This window comes from Dipodomys ordii, unplaced genomic scaffold (assembly GCF_000151885.1).
Source record: "Dipodomys ordii isolate 6190 unplaced genomic scaffold, Dord_2.0 Scaffold30, whole genome shotgun sequence".
NCBI lineage: Eukaryota > Metazoa > Chordata > Mammalia > Rodentia > Heteromyidae > Dipodomys > Dipodomys ordii.
This window is the reverse complement of record NW_012267246.1, coordinates 14,901,729-14,924,676: the sequence shown is the minus strand read 5'-3', so window position 1 is coordinate 14,924,676 and position 22,948 is coordinate 14,901,729. Positions and strand designations below refer to the sequence as shown.

The 22,948-nt window shown below is 34.6% G+C and overlaps 1 protein-coding gene across 1 annotated transcript in view; it reads right to left on the bottom strand.

The window, feature by feature from the left end:
- Naaladl2 (N-acetylated alpha-linked acidic dipeptidase-like 2) overlaps positions 1–22,948 on the bottom strand; it is a 902,864-nt gene that overhangs the window by 188,575 nt on the left and 691,341 nt on the right. The window contains exon 9 of the mRNA XM_013016159.1: positions 21,572–21,718. Within this exon, the coding sequence (XP_012871613.1) occupies positions 21,572–21,718 (147 nt within the window). The remainder of the gene's footprint in view (positions 1–21,571; positions 21,719–22,948) is intronic.

Sequence of the window (22,948 nt, the reverse complement as noted above, 5' to 3'; positions counted from 1 at the left end):
CCTAAACCTGAAAACCTGAGTTCACATTTTGACATAAAACCTCCCATTTTAGTTTGTTGTTGTTGTTGTTGTTTTGTTTTGTTTTTGGCTTGGGAATCTTTCTTAGACTCAATAAAGGAAAAAATATCACTGGCCACAACTCATAGGATGTTGTCTAAAATACAATATTTCCTTCTCCTCTATGCCATTCTCTATCTATCAATTTTGCCAATTGAGTTAAATAGAAACAAACGTAAATAAAAGTTCGTTTTGTGAATTTGAGTCATTTGTAAAATAATAGGAAAGAAAATTAATTTAACAAAGCTTGTTATTTTTGCTATGCTTTTCTTTACTTTGAATAATAGATAAGTAATATGAAATATGTATCTTTTTCCATGTGTATGCACATATAAAAATATATATGCACACATGCACTTGTACAGAGAGAGACAAGCATTTTATACTTCTGGCTATTCAGAGTGGATATAAATGCTATTTATTTATAAAATTTACTGAATGTTTACTAGGTTCCAGCAACTGAACAAAGCTTTGACTCTAGATAAATATAGAACAGATATTCAAGTGTTTTGCATCAGGAAGCATTTTTGTTTTCCAGATAGTGTATGGAGATCATTGTAGTTTTCACAACTAAGGAAGAAAGATCATCACACTGACAGTTTCTAGCAGAGGCAAGAGGTTTTAAACAACTTTCAAAGGACAATCACAACCAGGAATCACTTGGCAGACATGCCAGTATCATTGTAATTCTACTAAAATGAGGATATTACAGTAAAGAAATTTGATAACCCATGAAAGGATACAGATAGTAAGAAAATAAAGCTGAAGTTCAAATTTTGCAAGTCTTTCCCAAAAGTCATACTCTCATTCACAAATTCATTCTCATGAAACAAAAACAACAATCATAATATTATATCTTGCTATAGAAGGAATTAGACACAATCTTTCAATAGTATCTCTTGGGAATTAGTAGATAAAACATGTAAAATATCACGTGCATAAGTAGTGCTTTTACTCTACTGGATCATAGAATTGAAATCTCAAACCAATGACTGAATTGTTGATAAGTAAACATTCATTCAAATTTCATCTACTTGTACTCATTGTTTTCACATAGATAGGAAACTTTGAAAAGTGCTAATGGGAGTTGAAAGTTACCTTCAAGAAGTTCTGCATATTTCAGAACTCAAACTCTTTATGCATTCTCTTTAAAGAGGAAACAATCTCAAGCTGTCAAAACCCTAAACTCTTCTACATATATTACATATAAATGCCATCTTTTAAAAAGCTCTTTCCATTTTTTTTCTTCTAAATTAGCTTAGTGGACTATGGTATTACAGTAGCTTGGACCAGCCTGTGAATAATGTGACAGGTAATTTCTCTACTACTTCTTGCCTGTAGTTAAGTTTGACGGAGGATACGGAAAACAACTTTTATGACTTCGGTGGTAAAAATAAATGTTCTGTAAGTCATACAGAGCAGGGTTCTGGACAGCTAGCATAAAATATTGCATACTGAATTTATATCTCTCAATAAATAATGTTTTAAACTAGAGAGATTTTATACTAATATATACTAAAATATTTTCTCAGAACACATTAATAATGCTAGTAATAATCTTAACCCATTTCAGATTTCTGGAGAGCAGGGTTAAGAACATTGAAAAAAATGTTGCATCTTGACATGCTCAAAGCAATGAACAGCAAGTAAATAACAATCAAAACTATGAGGTACTTGTATTAAAAATTAAATTATTCATATGGTGAAGATAACAGAAATATTTTTTTAAATCCTAAAGAAAATCTACTTTTGTCTCTATAATGCATAAAGGACTGCCTTTAATGAAAGCCTGTAGTTGCACATAACATAAAAATTCTCACAAAGGTTGTATAATTTATTTGCATTTCCTGTATAATGACCATGATTAAATCTGAACTATTATAAGCAAACCACCATCTGGAACCACATCGAATCAAGATTGTATTTTCCATGATGACCAATCATGGAAAGCTTATGCAGTCGTCTACTTTGCAATATTGTGTAGCAATGTGATTAGATAATCATTCAGAGCCATGAACTTGGCTAACTGGAACATAAACAAATACACAGTATGAAACTTGGAAATGTTTCAGTAGTTTGTCAGATCCTCTTGACTCAAATCACTCAAGCTCTTTGTAAAACAAGATTGAAACTTGTTATCAAGTGTTTCTTAAGTCTATGCTAAAAGAGGGGTATGAGAAGAATAGGAAAGTACGACATTTTATAGGCATGTTATAGGGTCATAGGAGCACTTCAGAAAGAGAAAAAATAGCAACACAGGAAAGAACCTGCAAACTACATTCTTCAATAGCCATTGATGTATATTATTGCATCGACATGATCATTGTGAATTGGGCTCACCTCATACAAAAATAGACTCTGTTGAGAAGTAAAGTCTTCAAGCTGAGATATCAAAGGAGAATTTTACAATAAAATGTGTAAGGTAGTATTAATAGAGAAAATTTAGGCAGCTAGATGAAGGTAAAAAAAATGTGTTGATGGAAATTATCCTGCAACAATAAAAGCTTTATAAAAGCAAGGAATACCCCAAAGCCCACTGTCTTCCAAGTCCTCAGAAGCAACCAGCCCTACTTGTGACCTCTCGATCTTGAACTTGTAGTCTCTGGACAGAGATAGTAATGTTTTTTTTTGTTGTTGTTGTTGTTAAAACATCTGATTTTTGGTTTTCTGTTATAGATACCCAAAACCTTAACAGACTAAAAATTATGCACTAAATCTATCTCAATGAACTATTTGAACTATTTTTCTTTCTAGACTCTGGGCACAAATGCAGTAGATAAAAGGTCTAGGAAAAATATCATCAACCCTCAGTGAACTATTAGGAAAAAAAAGAACTCAAATAATTTCATACTACTGCTCTCTTAAATGTCATGAGAATGCTAAAGACAACAGGAAAGAGGAAAGATTATAGCCAGACACAAACGGATCTTCATGGTAATCCTAGCTACTTAGGAGGCTAAGATCTGAAGATTCGAGCTTAAAGCCAGCCTGAGCAGGTCCATGAAACTCTTTATTTCCAATTAACCACCAAAACCCAGAAGTGGAGCTGTAACTGAAATGGTAGGTAGAGGGCCAGCCTTGGGGAAAAACTTGGCTGCTAAGGGATAGTACCTAGGCCTTGAGTTCAGCCCCAGTACTAGCATTAAAAAAAAAGAAGTAAAACATAGTAGTATTTATTTATGGTACCATAAAGAATCGTTCACAGCAAACATGGAAAGTTGTTCAGACAACCATTTTCAGGTAAAGTAGAGGATGATATGGTTGGTGAAAAGCAACAAGGTCTAGATGTGAAAGAATGCTGAATGGCATGAATGAGTAGTAATTATTAGCAATTAATTGGTGGCCATGATACAAACTCTTTAAGGGGAAAAGTGAACTCAACTACATAGTACTGTCAAAAGCAGTACTTCTAAAAACTGACTGGAGTGAGAAATGAAAATAGCAAACAATAATATGAAGCAGTAAGAGGTTGGGAAGTAGAAGTATGGCTCAATTTATACAGCACCAGCCTCAACAGAAAAAGCTCAGCACACATGCTTATAAAGCCCAGTACCAGCACCAGAAAATAAATCCAAATCAACACTTAGATTGAGGTGTTTATAAAGATATTCCTGGTGAGTAGTATTAATACAAGGCTACATTTTGAAATAAATATGTTATTATATATGGCAGTCTTTTTTTGTCAGTCATTGAGCTTGAACTCTGGACCTGGGTGTCCCTGAGCTCTTCAGCTCAAGGCAAGCACTCTACCACTTGAGCCACGGTGCCACTTCCAACAGAAGCCTTTAAAAATGGATTCTACCTGTTTCTTGGGTGATACTAGAAACTGACTCTGATTACTATACAAAAGTAATCTACATCATTTTTGGAGAGTGGTTTGAAGACTTAAATACCTGCTTTTATCTGAAACCACTATCTCTAAGTTATCACTGGATAGACATAGCTTCATTTTTTTTCTTGTTACTCAAGATAATTTTATCTACAGTATATGTATCTTTACTGTCCAAGGAACTTTAAAATAGATATAACTGTAGGTATGTTTAAATATTCATTTATATTTAAATGGATCACTCTGTTTGATATGCCACAGATAACCTTACTGTCTACAGAAATCTCTTGGCATTGAGCCTTGGCTTCATTTTATTGCCATTTATTTGTTTATGCTTATGCTTGGATGCTCTAATGAGATTATAAATCCCTTGAGGACTATGGATTATATCATTGCTTTATCTGTTCTTTGCAAATGCTATAGTATCCTGAAGAGTTATGATTAATATTCTTAAGGAAGAAAAGATGAAATTACTTTCCTGTTACCATAAGATACCTGTTTATTTCCACCTTCCCCAATCTGGATTTTTTTTTTTTTACAAATATACGCTTGCCTAATAAATGATTGTAAGAAATCTCTAAGTGCTCAGGTCTGATGTTTCTTTTTAGCATCAGAGTTAGAGACTTTTTTAAAATTTAATATTATGTTATTATAAGGGTGATGTCAGAAGGGTTACAGTTACATAAATAAGGTAATAAGGACATTTCTTGTCAAACATTGTTGCACCCAACATTGTTTATGTTTAACATAAATTAAATTCAATTCCTTATTTTGAAAAAGTTGTTTTACATTGCATCATATATGAAAAGCAGATATAATCTACTAATAAAACAGATGTATTGAATAGAATTTAGATCGAATAATCTATACCTGCACCCTCTGCACTGAACTATCTACCCACCAACCAAAGCTGAAGTGTAATTTTTTCTTATGGCACTTTCTAAAAAATGATTTCAGAGAATGATAGAAAGCAATGTGGTGTGAGTCTATTTTTCTGTTGCCTTACAGGTTAATCATAGTGTAGTAATAGCACAAGCTATTTTGAAGGGTTGCATGCTCACTAGACAGAGACATTAATCATATCTTGAGTCTCTTAAAAACCTGCACACCACCCATCCTTAAACACACACATATACCTTTGTTCAGCACTAAAAGCAAATACCTATAATGTTAAAATTATGTCTTTGGAATGATTAACCTTGATTTTTGCACACTTTTAGCTCAGATTCTTTTCATCATCCCCCTTTCTTCCCTTTCTTAGGATCTGTTCTGACCTTCCTGAAGGAGTTCTATATGCTATTTCCTTGCAGTAGTTTTGGGGTAAAAGTAGTGAGATTTTCATAAGGAAATCTCTTGACACCTGTCAAGCTGGTTGTCACACATTTTCTATGTTCCAGTCTCAACATTTCAAACACTTCAGTGCTTCTTACATCTCAAGAATATGTGAGTATGCAGAAACACTCAAGCAATGCTAAACTTAAACATAGAATCTTTTTATGAATGCCATCTTGGCACTAACTTGTAAATTAATTACAAATTCATATTCTCTTATGGTTTGTCCTCAGGTTAAATTTGATGCCATATTTCCAATTTTTATTTCTGAAAGGAAAGTTCAATTTCTTGTACTATTCTAATGTATTCATTTCCCAAAACTGACTTTATATTGAATATATTTTAAAAATAATCCACATCAGTAAACTATAGCTGAGCAAATTAAATAAGATAAAATTGATTGGAACACAGGCTGTAGACTTTTTAAAAAATATACACTAACAGACAGTAAGAGTGACTTTAAAGAATACTTTGATCTCTATATAAAGGTTCTGAAATGTATCACCAGTGAGGCCGGTTTCTTTTCAGTACATTTCAGGGCTTTAAATATTTATACTTTGATCTAAACTTTATGGATAGGAATTTATCAAGACAAACTAGAGACAAGTACAATGATCAACTCTAAAAATAGTCAATAAAATATTTTATGGTTTTATGGTAACTTCTAATTATGAGTAAATAATTATAATAGGCATGACGATACTCTACACTATTATCATGTTTTAAAATAAAATAAAATACCATTAACATTCCTTAAAAATAAATAAATATAAAAATATGGACAGCACAAAAAAAATAAAAAAGAGGGAGGGAAGAAGAGAGAGAGGAAGGAGAAGGAAGGAAGGAAGGAAGAAAGGAAGAAAGGAGGGAAAGAGGGAAGGAAGCAAAAAAAGGAAGGAAGAAAGAGGAAAAGGAAGAGAAGGGAGGAAAAGAGAAAGGAGAGGAAAGGAAAGGTTAAGGTTTAGAAGTATCTTGAAAAACTATAATCAAAATACTAATAACATTACTGTATGAATTTACTCACACTTTTATTTAACATATATAATATCACCATAATTATCTTTCAAGTAAAGAACAGAATTATTTACTTTTCTGGTCTAATATTTTAGTTTTATTAGTCTACATATTGTTTCTTTTGGCAAGATAGAACCTAAATACCATGGCTAATGATAGAATATAAGGAACCTGAGTTAGTTGACCTGAATACTTAACATTTTCTACTTTCCTTTTAGTGTTTAAATCTAGAATTTACATTTTCCCATTAGGATTCAAACATGTAAAGCGTAATACCTCTCTGCCAAAAACATGTAAGATGTTGCATTGCTTGAAACATTTTACTACTCATACCCATACTCTCTGTTGCTCTAAACACACAAACTACCATGTATGTGTTCATCAGCTCTGAAATGGAGCTGGTGGCAGACAGCACTGGAAGCAGAAGCTGTTCAGTCATCCACATTCAGTAATGCATTCCTTTTTTTTTTTTTTTTTTGGTGTCAGTGGTGGGGCTTGAACTCTGGGCCTGGGCGCTGTCTCTCAGCTCTTCAGCTCAAGGCTAGCCCTTTACCACTTGAGCTGCAACAACACTTCCAGCTTTTTCTGCTTATGTGGTGCTAAGAAATCAAACCTAGGGCCTCTTGAATGCAAGGCAAACACTCTACCACTGAGCCATCTTCCCAGCCCATGTATTCCATTTTTAGAAAGTCTTCTGCAATGAATTTTCCCTTAAAAGTATACTACCTAAACCAAATGTGTGTATACCATTGAAGACTCTTCATGATAGGCCAACTTGTTAGGTTTTTTTTTAATGTTCCCGTTAAACCTGATATCTTTGAACAAATTTTCAAATTCATCTTGTATTACAGTACCTCCTAAGCTTCAGCCACAAAGCCATACTTTGTAAACCCAGTTTTTCACAATATACAAATGAAATTGCCAATAACATTTTAATAATTGGTTCAGGTCTCTAGGTTTTTTAGTGAAAACATTTCACAACAAGTCTAATGCCTCTGAGCAGCTGTCTATAAGAAGTTAACTTTTCTAAACTGGGACTATCTATCATTTGGGAAACTGGACCTCAAGTTCTAGAGCTTAATTATTGTTTTTTACTTTTTATGGTTTGTAGTTCTTTAGTCTACTCAAAAAGATATATTTCAGCTAGCCAAAGCTCTCCTTTTCGATACCCACTTCTCATTATCCTTATTTCTAAAATTCAGATATGCTGATTAGGCAGCCCTTTCCCCAGGTCATTTTGTACATAAAGATATCATTTCTTTCCCACTTTTACCCTCTTCTCAGTAGAACATAAATACTGTACTATTTAGGCTTAAAATGCTCTCTCTGATAAGAGAAAATAGGGCCAGAATAATTTCAAGATGAAAGCTATTGATAACACTTTGTAGTAATCTTATTCAACCACTTTGGAAAGTAGCATGGAGGTTCCTGAAAACACTCCACATAGAGCTCCCCTAGGACCCAGCAATCCCACTTTTGGGCATTTACCCAAATGATCACAAACAAGACCATACTAAAGCTATCAGCACAACTATGTTTATGGCAGCATTATTTACCATAGCTAAGATCTGGAACCAACCCATATGCCCCTCAGTTGCTGAATGGATCAAGAAAATGTGGTAAAAATACCAAATGGAATTCTATGCCTCCATCAGAAAGAATGACATTGCCCCATTCGTTAGGAAATGGAAAGACTTGGAAAAAAATATTATTAAGTGAAGTAAACCAGACCCAAAGAAACATAGGTCCCATGGTTTCCCTTATTTGCAAAAACTAGTATATGTCTGAGACAAGCAGAAAAGGTCAGATAAGTTGATGTTAGGTGAAATGAACCCCAAGATAAGGATTCAAATGTTTTTTTTTCTTTCTTGAGATTGTTTCTAACATAGTTATAAGATGATTTCTTTGTTGCTTTGTATGTCTCTCCCCCACGGTATAATCCCTGTTTTCACTGTATTTGATGTTGGTATAATTTGTGGAGGGGAAGGGAAAAACCAAATTGTTTAAATAGGGATACAGGTGAACCCATTGCAACAATGAGATGTACAAGACATTATGTAGAAAACGAACTTTACAACTTTGGCAGGGAGGCTGGGGAGATGGGAAGGGATGGGAAGGGGAAACAAAGAAGGAGGCAACAATGCTTGATAAGAAATGTACTCATTATCTTACCCATGTAATTGTAACCCCTCTGTACAGTGTTTTCACAATAAATTTAAAAAAAGAAATCAAAAGTCTAATAAACACTTTGTTCTCTTCCAGTAGAATCCTCTCTTCATTTAAAGAACAAAATAAGACAGGAGACCAAAGACAATGATTTCCTTCTTGAGACTTAGAGAAAAGTCAGAACTTCCATTAGGAAGTAATAAGGATCATTATATGGCAGTGTCCTTGGCTTTCATCTGAGGAATATTTTTAATGTCTTAAAATTTTTGGGACTTAAGAAACATGTCATTCTTTGTAGTTCATACAGAAACTTTTGCTTATCTAAAAAAGAAGCCCAAGTCGGGGGTTGGGGGAGGTGGGAAAGAAGCCTGAGAACTTAGAAACTTTGGTTTATGTAAATGGTGAAAAATAACCCAGAAAATCTGTGACTCCAGACACAAATGAAGAGAAATAACAAAGGTATCAAGGCAAAGAAAAGACAAGATATTTCGTTTTTGGCCACAGCCCTCATTCAAACTGTGAGCACTAGGTAAGTCCCTCCTTCTAGACTTCATTACTAAAGGAAGTTGGTACCAAAGTTCTTAACATTTTAGTTCGATGTTTTGAAAAAAAAAAGTTTTCTAAATTAGTTCTTCCAAATGTTTGTAGATCTAAAAATATTCAAAGAAATGTGGCATGAACACTGAATTAGAAGAAAAGAACTTGTCTGTTTTCTAGCTTCCAAAATTAACTTGGAAATGAAATTAGGAAACAGAGGATGGAATGCACACACACACACACACACACACACACACACACACACACCACAGCTGGTAGCTGTTACATAATATGGACAATTCTTGAAGAAAGAATAAATAAGCCAAATAATCATCAAATCTGTGTTTTAATTATTTTAATTAATTAAATTAAGTCCAATTGATTTAATTAAAGGTACGATTCTCTTGGATTTGTCAGCCTAAAGTGGATTTGTACCATGATCCTCAGCACTGAGCCTCCTCATTGGCTAGGATTATAGGCATGAATTACAGGTGCCCCAGCATCATATCTGCATTTTATTTTATTTTTTTGGTCAGTCATGGGGCTTGAACTCTGGGCCTGAGTGCTGTCCCTCGGCTCTTCAGCTCAAGGCAAGAGCTCTACCACTTGAGCTACAGTGCCACTTCTGGTTTTCTGGTGGTTTATAAGAGATTCATGGACTTTCCTGTCCAGGCTGGCTTTGAACCTTGAGCCTCAGATGTTAGCCTCCTGAGTAGCTAAGATTACAGGCATGAGCCACCAACACTCAGTTTATATCTTCATTTTTTTACATTTATGAAAGTAAATGGTCATATTTGGAATAGCTTAATTTTAGCTTGTTTTTGCATATTTTAATTCAGTCACTTGAATATCTGAAATGTAAAGTTTGGGTTTGATTCCTCAGCACCAGATAAGCAGAAAAAGCCTGAAGTGGTGCTGTGGCTCAAGTGGTAGAGCACTCCCCTTGAGCTGAAGAGCTGAGGGACAGAGCCCAGGCCCAGAGTTCAGCCCCCAGGACTGCCAAAAAAAAAAAAAACCTTTTACTTAAAGTAGAACTTTTAAAGATAAACATACTATAAAAGGCATTTTACTTCATATTTGATGCAAAATGCATCTACACTAATACTAAAATTCTCCAGTCTCTGAATATTGCCTGCTTCTCTATACATATTTTTTTTAACTAGAAACTTATTTTTGTTTGTGTTATTTGGTACTGGGTCTAATATTTGCTGATTGTAGTTGCTTGGGTATCATTCTACCATTTGAGCCATGCTTCTAGCCTGGTTTTATTTTAGATGAGATGCACAGTACCTCAGACTTTTCATCACTAAAGCTGGCCTTGAACTGTTAGCATCCAGATCTCAGATTGCTGGGTAGTTAGGATTGCAGGAATGAGTCCATAGCTCTTGGCTTTAGATGCTTCTTTTTAAAGTAATGTTATTTTTCTTACTTATTATGCACTAATTTATGTAATAATTAAATTATTTAATTATGTTTATACATTCTGAATCAATGCAAATTTATGTAATAATTAAATTATGTAATTATCGATTGTAAATTCATGCAAGGATCTCAGAGACTCCAGACAATCATACCCCTGAATCTGAAAGAATAGAAGTGGACAAAGTTTAGAAAGGACTCTTTGAAGGGGAAGATGAAGAGATCCTTGAGTATTGATCATTATGAGTGAGAACTGTCTGCTCAGCCTGTGAGTCAACAACATGCTCTTACCTTGTAACTCACTTGATGGTTTATATCTCTGATTCCTAATCTAGACTGTTGGCCACTAAGAGGCAAAGTTCTTTTCTCCATATTTATGTTTTATTGATTTCTGTATTCAGACAGAGAAACATATCACAACTGCTGGCTAACTACATATATGAGTTGATTCAACCAAATTATTAACAATCATGTTGGATTTGCCTTATAATCTTAACTTGAAATGTTGACATTCTTTGCATGTTCTATTGATAAATTCTCTTGAAAGTGCTATAATTGAAGTGACCAAAACATGTATTATAAAATTGGTTTCCTTCTAACTGGGATAATCGAGGGACAGTGCCTGAAACAGTGTAAGCTTTAAAACAGTGTTAGAGTATATGTGATTGACATTTTTGATCCAGTGATGGTCATTCAGAATATGTGATCTGATTTAGATTCTCAAACAAGGAACACAGCTCTGGAAAGTTTGTTTTCTTGCAGCCATTGGAAAATAGTAGGCAATTTGAAATATAATCGTTTGAATTATCCATTTGAGTCTTAAGAGTTTCTCCATTCTGTGTATGTGTGTGTGACTTTTTTTTCAATAACTGTCTCATATTTCAATTTCTTGTGTTTACTCCTCAGGCTCTTGGAAGCACACAGCCACTTTAATAGCATTCCCTCTGTGACAGGCATTTCATATATTGTACAATCAAAGCTTTTCCAGTCTGGTCTATAACTGTTGATTTGTTGATTGGGGTTTAACCTTCTCTTCTAAAGAAATGCCTCTAAGAAGCAGCATGCTGTACAGAGCCAGCGTTTATGAGAGTATTATATTCTCTAGTCTGTGCAGTTTGTCAATTGAATGGGATGACAATACCTACAGATGGCCAGAAAAGACACACCAAGGTTTACACGGAATCACAATCAAGCTCAGACACAAGAATCAATGCTGAACTCCTTATCATACATGGTAAAAGGAAATAGACACACTTAACTGAGTCAGATTCCTCAAATCAGCTTTGCTCAAAGTCCCAGCAGTCATGAAATCAAAACTATATTCATTGCTTGCAATCCTAAGTATTTAAGAGGCTGAGATCTGAGGATAGAGGTTCAAGGCCAGCCGGAGTATTGAAAAGTTTATGGTACTCCCATCTCTAAAATAAAGCCATGCTATAGGAATGGCTCAAGTAGTAGAATGATAGCCACGTAAGCACAAGGAACAAGCATTAGACCCTCTATTCAAATCTCTATTCCAGTTAAGAACAAAACAAAATGTACTTTACTCCAGAAGATAAACTTCTAATAAAAAAAAAAAACACAAGATGCATGGAGAAGGATGGGGCATTCAAACATTGTAGGAAATTAGTGTTAGCTAATAGATACATTCTGCAGTTTCCCTCATGTGATTCTTTAAAAGTTCTACTTTATTGAAAGATTTACATCAAAAAACTGTCCAACAATAAAAGAAATGTAAATCAAAACACCATTGAGATTCCACGTTACCCAAGTTAGAATGGCTATAATAATGAAATCTGGAGGGGATGTGGCCAAAAGGGAATGCTACTGCACGGTTGGTGGGAGTGTAAACTTGTTCAACCACTCTGGAAACCAGTATGGAGATTCTTTAAAGGACTACACATAGAGCTTCTCTATGGCTCAGCAATCCCACTTCTGGACATTTACCCAAACAATCACAAACATGGCTATCCTAAAGCTTCCAGCACAACTATGTTTACTGCAGCATTATTTACCATGTCTAAGATATAGAACCAACCCAGATGCCCCTCAGTTGATGAATGGGTCAAGAAAATGTGGTAGATATAGATACAATGGAATTCTATGCTTCCAACAGAAAGAATGACACAAGCCCATTGGTAAGGAAATGGAAAGACTTGGAAAAAAATTGTATTACTTGAAGTAAGCCAGAAGACCCAAAGAAACATAGGTCCCATGGTTTCCCTTATTTGTATTAATTAGTGTACATCTAGGATAATATTAGAAGATGAGCAGAATAGCTTAACAGTCATCTTATATATGATTATATAAGATGATGCTAAGCAAAATGAACTCCAAGACATGGATGCAAGAGATTTTATTTTGTTGTTCTCAATGTACTACATGATTTCTTTTTTTTCTTTTGTGTTTTCCCCTCTATGGTTTATTCTGTTTTCACTGCCTTCAATTGTGGTACCCTGGTTATTGTATATATGTTTATGTGAACTAGGGAAGAAGGGGAACAACAAAATGGTGAGACAAAGGACAAAGAGGGAACCTGTGCAACAGCAATTCTCACAAGATAATATGTTGGAAATAATCTACAACTGGGGGGAGATTGGGGAGGAAGAGGGAGAAAAACGAGGGAAGGGTAACAATTTAGACAAAAAATGTAATCACTACCTTACTTAAGTTACTGTAATGCTTCCGTCCATCACCTTGACAATAAAATTAAAAAAAAATACTGCTCAATAAGCCAGAAGTGGTGATGCATGCCAGTGATCCCACATACTCAGAGGAGAAAAGTTAGGGAGATTTCATTTTGAGGCCATACAGAGAAAAGATGTTAGATCTCATTTTCACAAACAAGCTAAGGGACAGTGCCCAAGCCCTGGGTTCAATCACAAGTGATAGCATATAATAACAAAACAATAATAATAAAACAAACAAAAATAATGACTCATTGCTCCTCATTAGTAAAGAGTAGGCAAAGATAGGTCCTACCCCAGGGGTATCCATGTAGATTAAATTAGGTGATACTTATGGAGTTGGCACTTAATTAACTAACAAAATTCAGAAGTAGAGCTGTGGCTCAAGTGGTAGGGCAATGGCTCTCAGCAAAAAAGCCATATGCAAACACAAGACCTTGAGTTCAAGCCCCAGTTCTAGTCCATGTGCACATGCATGTGTGCATGCTCACACACACACACACACACACACACACAAACACACTGTCTTAACATTTCTTTTTTTTCTGTGTTAATCTATAGCTACATGTTAAAGGGTACAATTAGTTTATTAATATGGGTTTAGGTCCTCACTAAAATTAGCCTTTAGGAAACTATCGCTTGTCAATTTTAAGTGTAGCATCAAACAAAAATATCTGTTGTTACACAAAAAATATTAATCTAACATCTTTTATGCTTATTCACCAAAACAAGACATTACAGAAAGCAGGATGCAAAAACAGGAAAATCCAGCCGCATCTTGCTAAATGTCTTTTGTAAGAAATTTGCAAAGATGGGAAACAAAACCACTCTTCTAATTTATTTTTGTCTTTACAAATATGGTTATATTTTGTAAAATAAGTTCTTTCCATATTTCATATTAAATTTTACTATCATTGTTAATTAAGATTCATAAATTTAACAATAGATCATTAATAAATTAGGGATTATTGTCATTTAAGTGGATAAATGAAAGTTAAATAAAAATTAATTCCTAATATGATAAATACTTGCATATATTATTCAGAAAACAAAATCTATTTTGGGGAATCAATCTTTAGAATTTTAGATGGTCAGATCAAAAATAGGTAAGAACTTCCTCAAATGAAGCAAATTTGATCAGGAGATAATGCCATGTATCTTAGTACAATTTTTTCAGTGGTTTTGCTAAAATAAAGGACAAAGACTAGGCCAGAGAAGTGCCTAAAGAACCTTACTTTCTGGTTGGCATAATTTGAAGTAGAAAAGATCTGAGTATTGAGTAGCTCAAGCTTATTATCTTAGCTGCCCAGGAATCTGAGGTACATAGGATCACAAGTAAGCAGCAAAAAGCTGGACTGGTGGCATGATTCAGCTATTAGAGTGCCAGCAAAGCAAACAAACTGGAGTGAGAATGAAGATATTAGTGCACTAATATATTGCACTACCCGCAAATTAATAAAAAAACGAAACAAGAAATTCTCATCTCAGAGTGAGTGGCATTGATTAAGTACGTTTAGCACTTAGTATGGAGCACATTCTATCATATACTGCAAATCACTTGTAGAACACAGACAGAGTGAAACAGAACTCTTCTGGTTATTATAATTGACATTTATACTAAAAATATCTATTAATTAAGCAAGGACAGGAGCAAGTTCCAAACAGAAAATAGTGATCTCCAAATAAAGTACAAATTCTTCTTCTATTTGGAATAAAGCATTATGCATCAACATGTAAACTATTTATTACTTTGATCCAAAATATGTATATATTTGTTACTGAGCTGTATTTTACTATATTTGCAAATATAAATTATTGGTTTTACTCCATAAAATTTTCCATGTCAAAGTCACACACATACATATGCACGCACACACATGTATGCATGCACACACATGTATGCATGCACACAAATACTTTCCTACATGCTGTTGAATATTGATTCAAGAATCTCAATTGGGGGGTGGTGGGATGCGAAGAGGAAACAAAGGAGGAGGCAACAATGATTGATAAGAAATGTACTCATTACCTTGCCCATGTAATTGTAACCCCTCTGTACGGTATTTTCACAATAAAAAAAAAAGAATATCAATTGTCACTCAAGCCATCTAGCATGTAAGGAAAAGCTAATAAAAACTTTCAATACACTAATGCTACTTAGATTTATACCTATGATTTACTAAATGATATAGAAATAATGATATCATGACTTCGAATATATAAAAGCTTTAATACCCATTCAGCCTATTATTATTTAAATGTCAAATGCTCTATTATAGAGGTAAATTTGGTTTAAAGTAGAACATTTCAAGCAAAAGAGCAAGAAATATGAGGTTAAGCAGAGTGAGGAACCAAAACTTCTGTCTGTGGCATGAAGCTTGATAGGTTATGAATTGATCTCTTGATATACTAAGAGAGGGAGGCCCTCTGACATGGCCTACAGGGAATAACTAGAGCAATCTGGAGCAAGGATTGTGTGAAACAGCTGGTAAGTGACAGAAGAAATGTGCCTTGGACCACCAGCCTGTCATAAATATTGCACTCTTAATCAGAAAGCATCTGTCTTTTTATTTCCTTCCCAGCCATCTCTGCCTCACGTTTAATCGATGCAGAATGCTTCTCTTAACAGGTGCACTAGTGTTTACAAATTTAAACCCTTATTTAAATGAAGCTTACAACCAGAGATGTTTCAATTAACAGCACAATACCTTAGAAAAAGGAATCACATTAACATTTGGGCAAATCCAAAGCTTGTTTTGCACTGGTGAAATTTTGTTAATAGAAAATTAAGAGTACAGATGCCACAAGGAGCTAAAGAAGACTGGAGTTTAAGTAATTTTAGAGAAACAATATATCTGAATGGGACTCACATAAAATATTGGCAAAAGATGTTAAAAATGTCAAGGTCCATTAAAAATAGAACAAATAATGTCCTACCAACCTGTAAAAAATTATTTTTATATCATTCACTTTTTCCCTACAGTATAGTTTTCCTCTTATCAAGATTTAATCATTAAAAAAGAGTTTATTCTGTTATCCGTGGCTCAAGTACCCTTTCTTTGATTTAACATTGGGTCCTAAATGTACAATAGTGTAATTGAGAGCTGTATTACAGTATATTACCATTTGTCACCATTGTTATTCACTACCTGGGACCAGTTTGTTTTATCATAGTCATGTATGTAGAAACCAGTCTTACAGAGTTCAGGGGTCTCTGCCATTTCAAGCATGCATTAGGGTTCTGGAATGTGTCCACAGTAGAAGGGTAATAGTCTCATATTTGTCCTTACATGGTAAAGAGCATATATTTTCAGAAATTCTAATATATACAACATAGCAACATGGGCTAAATTTTAGGTTATTCATTCAAAATGTGGATAAAATGGTTACTTTAGAATACATATACTTTTGTGTGTGTGAAAGCAAGAGAATTGTTCATTGTAGATATTTGTTTAAAATGAGTACCCATAACCTGAGTTCCAGTTGTTCATGCCTGTATTACTAGTTACTAGGTGGCTGACATCTAGAGGATCACAGTGCAAAACAAACTTGGTCTGCAGAATCTATGAGATCCCATTCTAAAATAAATAGCAAAAAGCCACACCAGAGGTGTGGCAGAACATCAGCAGGAATAATCCAGCAAATAGCATAAGAACCCTGAGTTCAAATCCTGGTACTGGCACTTCCCAAAAAATGTCATAGGTAATATAGAGAAGCCAAGTGAATAATGAATATGATATAAATCTGTAAAACCATGGCCTCTCTGTACTCTATTCTCTCTTTTTATTTATTTATTTTACAGAAAGAGGAATTGAACAATTATTCTTCTTAACTAAAGTTTAATTTTCTATTTTTGGGGGAGGGATATCAGTATTGGGGATGGAATTGAGGGCCTTATAGTCTCCCTCACAGCTAGTGACAATCTGCTCACAGCTGGTGCCATACCACCTGAGCCTCACCTCCAGTCTATTAACTGCACTCTTAGACAAACACCAGGGCAGATTCTTTGGGAGAGATCATGGCAAACTTGAGAGAGCAATGTTCAGTCAGCTGATTATTTCCATGGAAAAGGAGAACCCCAATATTTCCAAAAATTTATTTTTAATAAGCAAGTTAAATTGGTGGACTGAATCTTGCCCTTGGGCTTCTAATTTGGAACCTTTTATGCAATAGTTTAAAATGTGGGCTGAATGCCAAACAGATCTGAAGGGAGCTTCTGTGCTGACTGTTTAATGACTTTGTGACCTTTAATATTAAATTCCATTTCATTTTCAGTGAAAAAGGAGTTAATGGTAGTAGCTGGATTATAACTTATAAAAGATTAAATTATAAAAGGTATACCTTGTTATAATAGCAAGTTTTCAATAAATGGTAGACATTGCCTAGATGAAGATAGAGAAACAGTTGGGAGCTGGTAGCTCATGCCTGTAATCCTAGCTATGCAGGAGGCTGATATATAATACTCAAAGTCAGATAGGGCAGGAAAAAAGACACATCTCCAATTGATAACAAAAAAGCCAGAATGGAGCTGTGGCTCAAGTGATAGAGTGATAGCCTTGAACACAAAAAGCTCAGGGATAATTCCCAGGCTTTCAGTTCAAGCACCAGTACCATCACTAAATACATAGACAGACAGAAAGACAGACTGGCAGACAGACAGATTGAAAGTTTTCAAGTTAGAGAAATAGAGGCATGTAATTTGAAAAGGATCTCTGTAGCTTGACGAATGATATACAGATACATGAAAACTCAGGATTCCTAATTCCTAATGTACCCAGCTATCTTCCTAAATATTGACCATTAAAATTATATTTTAATTGTAATTCTAATTGAAATTTGAAATAGGCTTTATCTTATAATAGTGTTACTACCTCCGCCTGTTTATGAGGGCCACTTTTTTGGAAGACTTTGTTCTAGACTTTCACTTGAATAGCTAATATTTGGAAGCCTCAAGGCCATAATTAATGAAAGATGAGGAAAGATAGAGAAATTGTTGCAGATTAGGTAAGCTAAGTAGACAGAATAACTAAGCAGGCTAGATTATATTTTGTGATGGAAATAGAGTATTAGTGAAAATGCTGTTGAGTATTAATAAAGCCAATGACCTAAAGCAGTTTAGTTTAAAGCATTACACCTCTTGGTAGTTACACTAAGGTTCTGTGGGTTTTCAGCCTTAGGAGATACTGATAAATGACAGGTAGCTCTTTGAAATATTTTTGTAATTATTCTATACATCTAAAATTATCTCAAAATAGAAAGTCAAGGAACTGTATTTCCCCAAAGTCTCTTAAGTAGACTATAGGTACTGTTAGTGGTTTGGGAGGGCACAAACTTCACGAATTTGAAATGTATTATGATATTGAAGTTAGTTGTCATGATCCTTACAGAAATCCTTTTACTCTCTCACTGTACATTCTTCAAAGCACACCTATGCCTCAAACTTGGAACCAGTCATTTAGTAGCTGGTGGCCTACCACAACCAGTAAGTATACATTCAAGTTGTTGATGTTTTGTTGCCTGTATTTATTGAATTAGCATTTTTGTGGTTATCTTTGTGTTATAGCATACATTCTTCTCACAGCCATACATCAATAGCTTCAGAGATTTGTAGGGGTATAAAATTTGAGACAGAAATGTTAATGAATTAGCTCTGAATTGCCAACACAAATGTAAACTGAGAAGAGTAATCCATTAAAAGGAGAAATTGCAAGTATGTACTATTGAAAAGCTGAGTTTAAGTGATTTGTTACATAGGTATGTTGTTTGAGAAGAAACTTTGTAAAAAGTAGCTGCAATAATAATGACGTTTTCTTCAATGTCATTTCCACAGAATGTTTCAGGACATATTTTGTAAAACTAAGGGTATGGATTAAAAAAAATGACTACCACAGACCTTGTATCCAGAAACCTAGACTTAGTTGTGTAAACTTGGAAAATAAGTTAAATTCTAAAAGTTTTAATTTTCTCACTAGAAAGTTGGGGTAAGAAAATACTTAAATCACAGCAGTAGTGAAAATTAAAAATAAATAATACTTAGAACAAATATGAAAGTTTCATTAAGTGTCTTACAAGAAGAAATATTGTTATTGCTTTTATTGTTATTGCTCCTGTATTATTGTGACATATTGGAAAAATTACCTGTAACAATGTGCATTATAAAAGAATTGAAAAATTATATTTTAACATTCAAGCAAATTAATGATGGGACTCTAATTTCCTTAACTTCTTTACTAATTGACACAATAAAAATAATATTATCACAGATAAAACTCTTCTATAGTTACAATTCCTCATAAAAGCTGTATCCAAGTATTTTGCTATAGGCTAACACAGAAATAAAGGTTAGTATTTGTTCTTTGGGGATTTCAAACAAAATCCTCTCATCCTAAGCATTCACATTTTGTAAGGGAAAAATCCATTAAATAATTCTCTCAATCTTTGCTACTCATTAGGCTAAAATCTGAGGACCAACTTTGAAGCCAGCACAGGCAGATAAAACTGTGAAACTGTTTTCTCCCATTAACCTGCACGGGAAATGAGGATCTGACTAAAGTGGTGAAATACCAGCCATGAGACAAAAACTTATAGTATAGCACCAAGGCCCTGAGTTAAGCCCCAGTACCCAGTAAACACACACACAAACACACACACACACACACACACACACACAATTCTCTCTACAAAATCAGTATGAGCAAGGTTATTTTTCATAAATGATTGGGTCTCTTTTTAGCTACTTTTACAGAATGGTAAGAAAAATGTTTTTGATGTTGAGAGTTAGATGTTTGGGTGTCACTGGAATATTTGATTAGCTCCTTCAGACTAAGCCAGATCAGCACAGTGTTGTGAGTTCTCACCACATCACCAAGCCTTGTTTCCAAATCTTCTCCTATTCACACCTGAGATCCACCCACTGTTGTTCATCAGATGACATCCTAGGAAATTTGTTAATTGTCAATTGTTAATAATCTCCTCCCTTGCCAGGATGTGTCCTAATCTTAAAAGTTGGAAATTTTCCACCAATACCTTGTCCTGCAGTCAAATAATAACCACTGTGATGGTCATAGTTGATGGAGCCACAATCTGAGCTCAACATTATCTAATACTCAGTTTCATTTAAACCCTACCATAGTTCTATGAAGTAGATTCCTAAGTACACTCAAGAATCTCGTTTGTAAAATTATGCTGAGCGAAGTCCAATACTTTGCCTACAAAGTGTCAGAGTCAGAATTTTGTCCAATTCCCAAGGCTATACTAGATTAGTTCTAAATTCTTGGCAGAAAAGTATAGCAAAATGAATTAGACACATGGAAAAACTGCTGGTGTTCAACTTGCTAATGAGATAGGAGCTGAAACATTGGGATGGAGGAAATGATATGAGGTATTAGAGATATATCAGGCAGGAAAATTGAAAATGACTTGATTTCTGAATTCACTGGAGATTTCACATAAGACATACCTCTCCAACTGTGCTTGTTTTTAACCAGTGGCATGTTAAAATCCTAACATACAAAACCAGACAAGTCCAGAAAAATGATCTTTCCCATTTCCTATAATTCATCTCAGCACAACAGGTTTCATCCATAGTTTCTCCCTTTCATGAGTTTGGGTTGTCATTATTATGTATTATGTGTTATGTATTAGAGTTAGTGAGGATTGACTATTTCCATGGCATTTAAAAGGGGAGGGCCGAGAGGATCGCTACAGAGAAATGTGAACTAAAAGTTGCTAAAAAGCTACTATGTAACTAGAATCAAGTTTTCCACAGATCATGGAAAGACATTTGGCGCATCACTATTTCAAGAGCAATTTAGGCTTCACTCAGTTAAATAGTCATAATTATTTTAATGTAAAATATTTCAAACTGACTATTCTCTAAACCTTCAAATAGTTCTCAATAATGTGTGACCAATTTGTAAAGCAAGATAAAATATCCCAAAAGATTTATATTTATACTCTACAATGATATAATTCTGAGACGAAAAGGAATGACATCTATCCCATGGATGAACACAAGCTAATTAAGATAAGCCATACTTTCAAGATATTTCTTGGGATTAAGATGGTGGTTTCCTTCTTCAGAAACTGTCATCTCTTTTTCAAGCAGGCAAACTATTGACAGATCTTGGGTGGCTCATTCACCAGGCTCCCATAACATAAAGCTGATGAAATGCATTTTCCCTCAGGCCAAGAATGGAAGATCTATGGCCTATGTCATCTGTTTCTGTGAATACCAAAGATTACAATTATGTTTTGATGTTAATTCAACAACTACAAATTTCTGGTTGCAAAGCATACTGTGAAAATGTGAGTGACAGCATAAATCTTTTCCAAATTGAATTCGACACAATTGGAAAGAGCTGATGTTTTCAAATACTGTTAAAAATCTCTGAACAAGAATAACTCTCTCATTGAAGCCACTTTCTAGAATGACCTGTTTAATATGACAGACCAAAAGCCATAATGAAATTGAATTCCTCCCAACTGCTTCACTGCCTATGACTGTGTTACATTGCTTAGAAACAATCACCTCCAAGGCCTTCTTGTCCTCATACACGAACTGCACAGTGGGAATTCCAAGATTGTTGATGAAGTACTGGGCATCACCTTGGATCTGTACAGAACTGACATTGTTCTCCCAGCAATGTGCTCTTCTGGTACAGTTGAACTTAATTTTCTGAAAAAAATTAAATGTTTAATGGGTATTATGTTTTGCAGGCAATCTCTAAGTCATTGCTGCTCTATATGGTCCATGGTTCAGAGCATTAGTGTAGCAGGGGAGTGTAATACTTAAAACCAACATTCAGAACTAACCTGTAATAGCACTCAGGCATTTATCCACAGGAGAATAAGTCAGAAAATGATAGAAACAATGTATCATACTCTTTACAGTGTCCAAGCTTTACAAAGAGCCCGGATGAGCCACAACTGGGTAATGTATCAAGAATGGGTCATATACACACATATAAATTTTTGTATGTATATACACATAATATATGCTACATATATTATTACATAACATGCACACACAAAAATGGAATATTATTAACCAAGAAAGAATAAAATATAAAACAGATGGGTCTGCCATCCATTACATTATATGGAATATATTATATGGAATCCACTATAGTAAGCAAAGTAAGCCAGATTCAGAAAGAATTTTTTCTTTTTGGTTGGTCCAGGGGCTTAAACTCTGGGTTTGGGCACTGTGCCTATGCTCTTCATCTCAAGACAAGCTCTCTACTGCTTGAGCCACAGTGCCACTTCCGGTTTTCTAGGGGTTTATTGGAGATAAGAGTCTCAGGGAGTTTCCTGCCTGGGCTGGCTCAGCCTCCTGAGTAGCTAGGATTACAGGCCTGAGCCACTGGTGCTCAGCAGAAAGAAAATATTGTAGGTGTTTTCTTGTTTAGAAACACTAAACCTAAAGCAGAAATATGCACGTTCAACATACTAATTAAGGGATCTCTCTTTCAGGAGGATATTACAATTCTAAATGTTTACTCGCCAAACAATGGAGCACCCAAATTTATCCAAGAAACACTATTTTCCCTCAAATCCCATATAAATCCAAAGACATTAATTGTTGGAGATTTTAACACACCACTCTCCCCACTAGATAGATCAACTCGGCAAAAACTCAACAGAGAAACCGCAGATCTAAACAGCTGCATAGATCAACTAGATTTAACAGATATCTACCGAATATTTCATCCAGCAATATCAGAATACACGTTTTTCTCAGCAGCACATGGAACATTTTCAAAATAGACCACATTTTAGGCCACAAAGTAGACTTATCTAAATTCAGAAACATTGAAGTTATACCTTGCATTCTCTCTGACCACAAGGGAATAAAATTAGAACTCAACACCAAAAGCCACGAAAGAAAGTCCGGTATCACATGGAG